The 9,930-nt window shown below is 47.9% G+C and overlaps 1 protein-coding gene across 2 annotated transcripts in view; it reads left to right on the top strand.

Annotated features, from left to right (window-relative positions):
- The first annotated feature begins 6 nt into the window (after positions 1 to 6).
- Positions 7 to 9,930, top strand: part of Tmcc2 (transmembrane and coiled-coil domain family 2) — a 40,189-nt gene continuing 30,265 nt past the window's right edge. For both annotated transcript variants that reach the window (XM_017795660.2, XM_008823322.3), the window contains exon 1: positions 7 to 667. In XM_017795660.2, coding sequence (XP_017651149.1) covers positions 461 to 667 — 207 coding nt within the window. In that variant the 5' untranslated portion in view covers positions 7 to 460. The remainder of the gene's footprint in view (positions 668 to 9,930) is intronic.

Genomic DNA, 9,930 nt, shown 5'->3' with positions numbered 1-9,930 from the left:
ACGGGCGGCGGGGCCCGGCGCCCAAGGCCGGGCGATGGGACCCTGCCGGCCGGCTGCCCCGCGCCCTGCCTGGCCCAGCAGCCAGACGGGCTGGAGGGGATGCACTGTGCAGTCTGGCTCTGCTCCGCCCTGCCCGGCCCTAAGGCTGAAAGTTTGGGGGTCGGGAGCCGCACCCCTCCAGTGCCAGTGACTACCGAAGGACTCCTGCTGCCTGGCCTCGCCCGCGACCTGCCTCCATTCCCCAGGTCGGAATGAGCTACCCTAAAGCTTTCGCTCTCCGCCCCTCCCTCATCCTCCTTTAAAAAGATATTTTCTTAAATCCAAGAACTCGTGATCCACCGGTTCCGCTCGTCCGTAATTTATTTATACCCTAGGCCTCTGAGTTTAAGAGGGGGTGCGGTCTGTCCCCCAAGGCGGCACGCTAGAAGGACAGATTCCCCCTTGCCGACCCACTTACACCATGAAGAGGTGCAAATCTGACGAACTGCAGCAACAGCCGGGCGAGGAGGATGGGACTGGGTTGGAAGATGCGGCTGGCCACCTGCCGGGCGCGGACCTACGGCCTGGGGAGGCCTCCGGTGCTAACTCCGCTGGCGGGCCAACTTCAGATGCTGGTGCTGCGGTGGCAACCAACCCAGGTCCCCGGAGCAAGCCTCCTGATTTAAAGGTGAGCACAGATGGTCCTCAGGCAAGCCCAGCCCGCCACATAGCTTTCTCCACACCATGCAGAAGTGTCTTAGCGGAATAAAAGTGATTGGGAAGCCCGCAGAGGTCAGAAAGGATGAGAGATGCTCGACTGGGACCAGAGGGGGAAGTCAGGTACAATCTGTGCTTGTCTGTTAGCTCCATTTCAGGCCTCTGTGTTCTTCGTTATTCAGCAAATGTACTAATGACTCACTCATCCGAGACTGTTTGAATAACGTGTGTGAAATGCTATTTGCAGACAAAGGGCTGGAGAGATCTAAGATGCTCACCAAAAAGTTAACATTACTCTTCCTCCTGTAAGATAGCTGCGGAAGAAAATTGCAGCCGAGGAGGCCAAATAGGTGACCATCATCTTCCCAGCCCACTTAGCCTCCTCCCAGAGGGATTTTTGGGTGCCTTCCTGGGTGAAGCTCAGTTTGTCCATCTATGAAAGGGGGATGTAGGTTTCTTGCCATTAGGTGGAGCCAGAGGTTAAGCTAGTGCTTGGAGATCTCTGCCTACTGAACCAACCCCCGAGTGGAGAACTGACAGGTGGCAGAGCAGTGCTGGGGCTGGTTGGGCCCTCGGTTCAAGTTGCACACATGCTGAGCCGGCAAGAACCAGAATTGGAAAGAGCCGTTCACATGGACCTGTTTATTTTCCAGCCTGAGGTCTTTGAGACAATTGGAGATCTGTATTGAATATAACTGTCGATCACAGCAGCAGCCAGGATAAATAACGCCCCTTTGCTGGAGTTGCCACCAGGACTGCCAGCTGAGGCTCCTCACCAGCTCACAACTGGGCTGAGCGAGATGTCAGCCCCAGGAAGGATCTTAGATGCCTTGGGGATTCAGGGTCTGGGCCAGGAGAGCAGAAAGAACTCCCATTAGGTTAAATAGAGCCTGTAACCTATGGCAGTGAGCACTGAGGAGCGCACCAGAATAAACCAATGACATTCCTCATTTGGTCTGAGCAACTCAGAGTCAGGAAGTCAGGTGAGTGAGGGTGTTCCACCCATATGTGTTCATTGTCTGTGTTCCTTGGGGGAAGGGACCCCCTCACTCATTACGCAGACTTAAAAATTTCTGTGGAAGTTCTGCAAATCTGACCTCTTGCTCCCCGGCCTTATGTCTAAGGATGGAGTCTGTTGAATGTTGAGGCTCTGTTCACAAAGCTGGTGATATCATCAGGCCCCCAAAAGTGTCACCCCTCCCCCAAGTCTGTCTTAAGTAAGATGGCAAGCAGAAACGCTGCTAAGGGAAGTAGGGGGCAAGCCTCTGACAGCTGAGGTATGGGGGCTAAGTGTCTCTATGTCTGCAGATAAAGCTGCTTTAACCCTGCTTGTTTCCACCTTCTTGTGTTGTTTTTTCCTCTTTTTCAGTGAGACTCTCATTCTGGTTAGGGGCAGATATAGCAACAACTCTACACTTTATATTAACTGATAAACTGTCCTGAAAGAGAATTAAGAATTGAGGACCCCTCACCTCCATTCCCCCCTCTCCACCCAGCCCAGTAGTGTGGACCCAAAAAAGGAAAACACAGAGCTCATGGAAGTACATAGTGCCTTTCCTGTTTATCTCTGTTTGCTTCATCATAACATGTTTACTGCAGGACACAGACTTCTTTATCACATATGATTTGGACCAGCACAGTTTGATTCACTGTTTGGTCTTAGGTAGATCACTCAGCTTTGTTGAGGAGAAAGACAAGGAATATTGGAATGTGGCCAAACTTGTTTTCCAGTGCTGGAAAAGTTTTCCAGTGGTGGAAAAATTTCATCATTGTCTCTGGAATTGGATGGAAGTTGACTCGTTCTTGACTTGATGGTGGTACCAGAGAGGCATGTTCAATTTTTAATACCCTCTGTCCCATACCAGTGTTTAGTTGAGGCTGATTCACAATTTCTGGCTTGCTTTTGTTCTTGTTGTTAACTTAGAAATAGAAACTTTCAGTCTCTTAGTCCCACATCTCTTTTCTTGTGACAGTTCCAGGCATTGTGATTGATTAAGTGTCATGGAGGAAATCATCTCGGAAAGGAGTACAGGCATATGAAACTCTGTCTCAAGCACCTCCGTGATAGGAGGGAAAAAGGGAAATTTTAGGTTTTGCCAGAGATTTGAAAGATGCTTCACTAGTGATGCCAGCAGTGTCTGGGGCTCTAATATCTCTATTCCTTAGATACCAAGGAACATCACATTGTGTACTGCAAATTTCTCAGTGTGTGTGTTTGTGTGTGTATGTGTGTGTGTGTGTGTGTGTGTGTGTGTGTGTGTGTGTGTGTGTGGTGCTGGGGTCATACCTACAATCTTGAGCATGCTAGACAAACCCTCTATCACTGTAAATTTCTTTTATGGTAGCCTGGGATCAGTGATCATCAGGTAGGTAGGGCCAGTGGGGAGGGTGAGAAAAAGACTTATGTAGCAATTTTAAAACTCTAACTACCACAGAAAAGCAACCTGCAAATGGGCCCACCCCACAGGCCTGTGTAAACACCTGGGGGGTTTTTCCATGACTCTGAACAAGCATTATCCTCCAGGGGAAATCTCAGCAGACAGTATGTACAGGGAGCCTGATATTTCAGTCACATTCCTTGGTCACTTGCAAATTTCCTGTCTAACCACCTGAGTTCATGTCTCCATTTATTTGTCTTCATGATCTGGTCCTCTGCTGCTTGCCACCAGAGTCCCTGCTCATCCTGGAGAGGTACTGGGGTGACTAGCAACAGAGACTGCTGGATGACCAAAAGTACCCCACAGTTCTCCAGAAAGGATATCATTGCAATGAGAGGAGGTATGGGGAACTCTGCAGAAAGAGATCCTGTTGGAATACAGCATGTAGTAGAGATCTATGAGACCTGGGTGGATGGCTGAGCTCAGCATGCCAGTTCTGTCTTGAACACTGGAGAAGTCTGAGATCAGGGTAGGGCACTGCCCACCTCCCACCGTGCCTACCCCCTGTTCAACATAGGAATCGACCCCTTACTGAGAGGAAGAATCTAAGGACCTTCCCCTGAGCTGCTCTTGACCCCTCATAAAAGCAGGATTTCCCTGGGATTTCTGAGCAGTTTTCATTACCATTCCCTGAAGAAAAGAGGGGAGCTCCATTTTCCATTATTCCATCCTGGTTCTGAGTACTTTTGACAGGAGACCTATTGGGTTGGTTCAGATCTTGTCCTCTGTTCACATCATACTATTCTCCTTCCCTATTGAGTGGAGAGTAGGGAAGATACCTGGACAGTGGAAGGAAGGGCTCAGCTGAATCCCAAATGGTTCTGCTGTGCCGTGGTCGAAGGTGCTTCAGCACCCCGTGAATGGCCCATGTTCCTTACCCCGGGCCTAGGTGTGTGAGAGAAAGGGTGGGTTTGTGCAGTCAACAGATCCCAGACACCTCCAGAAGAAAAGGTATTATTTTGGATAGTGAAATGGGACATACTTCTAAAAGTACCCATGAACAGTTTACAGTTTAATAAAAGCAGACAGTTCATCTACTTACTACCCAAGTCAAGAAAAGAGCATTGATATTTCCAAGCCATTGTGTTTCTGTTCCTTTTTTTGTCTTATTTTTTAATATGAGTTAGGAGATGGTTAAAATGTGTGCTATCAGTTTCTCCATTTCTTTTAAATGAAGAAGACTAATTACTTCTTAGGGGTGGCATGCAGGCATTTGTGTATCCTGGGATTCTGAGTGATTCAGTAACTGTGGGGTATGGCCATCTGGGACCTTAACTGCATCTTGGGGTCCCACTCTCCTTCAGAATTGGTATGTTCAAGACTGAAGATACCTATAATCTGAGGGAGCTAGACCCTTGAGGTAGATTCCATCAGGGAGGTGGAATCCAGTGAGACCTAAAACCCAGGAAATGGAAACTTAGTACTTCTGTAAGGCAATGCCTTTGCCTACAGGTGAGCTCCCAGGTCATCCAGGACCAAACATTTGCAAGCAAATGTTTACTGAAGGACACCCTGGTTTCCAGTGCTTAGTGTACCAGACAGTGGAATGAGAAACACAGGTTAGACGGGAAGGGTACTTGGAGTGGTGGTAGGCATGTGAGATCATAAGAACTAAGTCCTTAGTGTCGTCCTTACCCTGTTACACCCCCCCTCCCCCTCTCTTTCTCCCTCTCCCTCCCATCAATGCTGGGAACCAGAGAACTGGGAGAATGCTGATGTTTCAGTTTTATCCCATGTCTACAAGGACTGAGGATCCTAAGGTCCAGGACTGCCCCCCACCCCTCCAACCTGCAGCAGTATTCAGAATAGCACTGTGTGGGGGCTCTGGAGGAGCTGGGACTGATGGGAAAGCATGTGGCAAGTGAAGCTCTCTGTTCTCCTGCCACATATTGGGTTATAGATTCCCTCCCAGCTGCCCTAGTTGCAATTCAGTGCTTACAGAATGTGCTTCTTTGTGTGTGTATATCTAACTGTGGCTTGGCTGCCAGTCACATTAAAAGACTGTCTTCCTCAACAAGGAGTTGAAACATTCAATGGGATGTGAAATTGGGGTGAGGTAAATTATATTATGGACAGAGAGAGACTCAGTAAATTTCAGAAAAGGTGGTGGTCTTACAGCCAACCCAGAATCATCAGGGTTCACTTTTCCTGTGAGACCTGAAAATCCCCATTGGCTAGGCTATCGTGTTTTTGGAACAAGACTGCATGCACAGGGGTCTGCTCTTGCCTGCCAAACACTGAAGGCTCTCAACATGTTAAGAAGTTAGAACCAAGCTGCTGGAGGAGAGCAGGTGGGTTTTAGATTTGATTTCTCAAACCAAACTACCAAAGGTTTCCTTGTTCCACCCAAGATAGTGAAATGTTATCCACTGCTAAAGATGAAGCTGACTACAAGGCCGTGAGTCCAGTTCAGCCCTCCCTGAACCACTTGTGAGGAGAGCAAGCACATTCTCCTTCCAAGCCAACACATTCTTGGCAGCTACTAAGACGATAGATGGGAGACAAGGGTTCAAGCCATAGCAGGAGAGATCTGGGTTAGACACAAGCAAAAACTACTCTACTGAGTGCTTTGAAGTTTTGGAGAAGATTAGATCTTTGGGAGGGGTAATTGGCAAAGGATTACTTCACCTTTAGAAATTGTTTTGTAAATAGCCACATATATTAGCGTGACCAGAGAAGACTTTATGGAGATGGTGAAAGATGGAGAGAGCTAGAGAGAGGACACACTGTAGTGGTAGCTTTAATAAAAATCTCTGCTGGGGTGCGTGAGTCAGTTCTGTCCAAAGACCAAGTGGATCAGCTGACTTCTTTAGCTTTAACTAGACTGTTCCAAGCAAGAAAGGAATAAGAATTCAAATGGGGTGGGACTGGGACTCAACTGCTCCTAGGTCGAGCTTTGGTCTTATTTTGTTTTGAATGTGAACTGATACTGCGAAGGGAAAAATGATTCCAGAAACCTTCCATTGTTGTGCTTCCAAAAGAAATCCCAAGCAGGCCAGAAACAGGCAGCACTCTTCACTATACTTAGGGCAACACTATACTTAGGGCAATGGGCCATTCCCTGCCAACCCTTTGGGCTGCCCATGGAAGCTTCTCCAGGGCAGTGGAGGCTTCCACAATCCTCTCTGGATCCTGACAGTCTCTGTGGGTTTTCCCAGTGACTCGCTCTCTAGTGCTGGCCCTGTTTCCATAGAGACCCTATAAATAGAGGGAACGTTGGCGACCTAGGCTTATAAAGACTCAGGGTGACCCAGCACCCCCTGAGCCCTCCCAGCCATTCTTATGGTGGGGCAGAGTGGGTTTCAGACTCAGGTGAAGGAAAGCTAAGTAGCATCTACCCAGGGATCATTAGCTGTGGGTTAACATGCCTTTCCAAGACCCTTTCATCTTTTCTGGGATTTGATGAGAACACAGGTACCTGTAGGAATTGGAAACTGCTTTCGGTCAGTTTAACCAGATGGTGCCAAGGACACTGCACCCTGAGGCATTTTCCTTTTGGCTTCTTGAGACTGTGTTTGCAGAATCTGGGGCAAACTTCCCTTTGTTGGGCCCACACCCAAGGAGGAGAATGGCTGAAGCCTGCTGTTCAGAAACCACAGGCTTCTCCGGAAAGCACCATTCTTCCTGAGAGATGGTGCCACCCAGGGAGCTAGGGCCCTTCCTACCCTTGAAGGCAGTTCCAGGGAGGATACAGCACACCTTCCTCACTGCCATCCTCAGGTGTGGCACCTCCTCCTGGAAGCTGACACTTCTAGCTCCCCTCTGACCAGCCCGGGGATCCTCCTCACTCCTCTCCTTTTGTTTGTGTCCCATCCCTGGCTCTGCAGCCTTCCTGCTCTCTCTTCCTGATACATGGTTTTGTCTGACCACCACGGTGGCTTTTGGTAGCTGGAGGAAGCAAAAGTCAATGTGGAAGAGCAAGTGACATTTAGAAGCTGGAACCTGTTAGTCAGAGCAGGTGGTGCTTTCTGCTGCGTTGGCGGCTAAGTTCCCTCGAGCTAGTCGCCATGGTTTTCCTCACTTGTGAAACTTAGGGCTGGGTATGTATATGTGCTGAGGGTTTTTTTTTTTTTTCACTCAGCATGTTATGTCAAAACCCCTTAAGCCACCCACAGTTAGAAGCAGCCGGCCTGTATGTCACCCTGTTCTTTTTGCTTTCTACCTTTTCCCCATATTGTTCTTTGACTTCATTTCTGTTCTTTTCCCTTGTTCCTACCATGGACTTTAACAGAGTCCTGGGTGCTGCTGGTGCAGAGTTCCCTCACCTGCAGACCAGCTGGAGAGGTAAGAACTGAAGGCCTGTGGTTAAAGACTTGCCTAAGTCCTCTGATGAGGCCCTGAGGAGATCCCCTAACAGTACCTTTCATTCTAACCCAGAGATTTTTTTAGGTTTCCATCCTGCCTTAGATGTTGTTTGACATACAATACCACACCCACTTTAGTCTCATGTTAGATGTGGGCCAGTAAAAGTACATTAGACTAGAAGAAGTTGGAGGCTCATCTATGTGGTTTCATTTTTGTTGTTGTTGTTGTGTTGTTTTATTTTTTGAGACAGGGTCTCACTGTGTAGTCCTGGTTGGCCTGGAATTTCTGTGTAGACCAGGTTGTCCTCAAAACTCACATATATCTGCCTGCTTCTGCCTCCCAAGTGCTGGGATTAAAGGCATGCACCACCATGCCTGGCTCATCTGTGTGGTTTTGACAAGTCACCTAACTATGATGTGTCTCCGTTTTTCCAGCTGCAAAATGGAGACATGGCTACTGTCATCTGTCACATTTCCAGCTCCTGAAATGAGACTAGTGTCAGGTTAGAATGACAACATAAATTAGGAAGTACTTAGTACAGTTTATTTTTAAAATATTTTATTTATTTTTATTTTTTATGTGTACGAGTGCTTTGCCTGGATGTATGCACGTGTGCCTGTGTCCTGCAATGCCTGCGGAGGTCAGAAGAGAGCATTGTATCTCCTGGAACTGGAGTTATGGACGGTTGTTAGCTACCTTGTGGGTACTGAGAATCTAACCTAGGTCCTCTGCAAGAGCAGCCAGTGCTCTTAACCACTGAGCTATCTCTCCAGCGCTATACTTTGTATAACTTATTTTTATTTTTTTAATTTTATTTATTATTTGTATTTTATGTGTATACGTGTATTGCCTATGTGTAGGTAAGTTCCATCATGGTAAAGAGACAGTGGCAGGAAGCAGCACACATGATGGTAGAGCAGAAGGCTGAAAGCTGACAGCTCACATCTCTGATGGCAAACAGGAAGCAGAGAGAGCAACTGGAAGTGGGTCAAAGCTCCAGCCCCTATTTTTTAATATTTTATTTATTATTTTTATTTTATGTGTATGAGTGTATTGCCTGCAGGTAGGTAGGTGCACCCATGTCATGCAATGCCCTTGGAGGTCAGAAGAGGGCATTTATTCCCTTAGAACTGGAGTTAGGAACAGTTGTTAGTCCCCACGTGGGTGCTGGGAATCGAACCTAGGTCCTCTGCAAGATCAGCCAGTGCTCTTAACCACTGAGCCCTATCACTAGCCCCTACTTTGTACAGTTTAAAAAGTAAATTGGCCAAGGGTTGTAGGGGCCAAGGAGATGTGGCTAATGGTAGCTGAGGTTTTCCCCTAACCCCACCAGTTCCTGGAGCTGTGGGAGAGAGAGCCCCAGGACCTCAGCTGAAATCATTCAAGGGAAACGCTGTCTCCCTGAATAGGAAGGAAAGAGGGGCTTCTGTGTTGGAGAAACAAGTTAGGAATATGATGAGGAGGAAGGGACTGGACTAGAATGCTAGTGTGATTATTTGGCACAAACAGCTGAGCAAAGGCCAGAGCCAGCTGACCCCATCTGGGGTGTCTTGAGGGAGGTCTTGTGTCAGCTTGGGTCTGGCTACATGAGGAAGAGGGCATCATGTAACTCAACTGTGGTCAGGAGGCTGAAGAATCTGGCTCACTCTGAGCTCATGGCAGATTAATGCCACCATCCACTCTGCCTTGGATGTCTTAGTTTTGTGGAGGACACATTCAGATGTTCTTGGGGCACTGCCTCTTGTAGCCCTGAAGGGAGGCGATTGTGGGAGTAGCTGGTATATGTGACATTCTGTCTCTAGGGTTGCCCCAAACTTCAGTTCTTGAGAAGGGGTAACTTTCCTATCTGCAAATGTGGTTGTTGCTTTTATGGGTATCTGGGGAAATAAAATGAAATGTTGCAGGAAAAAACACCTCAAGCTCCAAACTCAGCTCACAGTGAGGTGTGAGGATGGACAAACATGGCCTGTGAAGTGGCAGGTATCAAAGCCCGGTGTGATGGCACATGCCTTTCTTTAGTACCAGCACTTGGAAGGCAGAGACAGGCACATCTCTGTGAGTTCAAGTCCAGCCTGGTCTGTGTAGTGAGTTTCAGGCCAGCTGGGGCTACAGGAAGACCCTCTCTCAAAAAGACCAAAGGGAAAAAAAAGTGGCAGGTATAAGTGTTCATTCTGAGGATTGTGGGGATTCTAATGAGAAGCATGAAAACCTTTCCCTTCTGTGCAAGTACAGTGTAGCCAGCCAGCCACAGACAGCTGAGGCATAAGCAGCACTGAGTGGCATTTACTTCAAAAGACAGAGGCTTGGGGCTGAAGAGATGGCTCAGCAGTTAAGAACACTCGTTCTTGCAGAAGACCTGGGTTTGAATCTCATCACTCACATGGCAATTAACAGCTGTCCATAACTCCAGTCCCAAGGGATCCTATAGCCATTTCTGACCTCCACCAGCATCGCATGACACAGGTGCACTTATCTACATGCAGGCAATACA

The sequence above is a fragment of the Nannospalax galili genome, unplaced genomic scaffold (genome assembly GCF_000622305.1).
Source record: "Nannospalax galili isolate Female #2095 unplaced genomic scaffold, S.galili_v1.0 scaffold309, whole genome shotgun sequence".
Lineage (NCBI taxonomy): Eukaryota > Metazoa > Chordata > Mammalia > Rodentia > Spalacidae > Nannospalax > Nannospalax galili.
The sequence above is the reverse complement of the archived record's forward strand: the minus strand, read 5'-3'. Positions and strand labels throughout refer to the sequence as shown.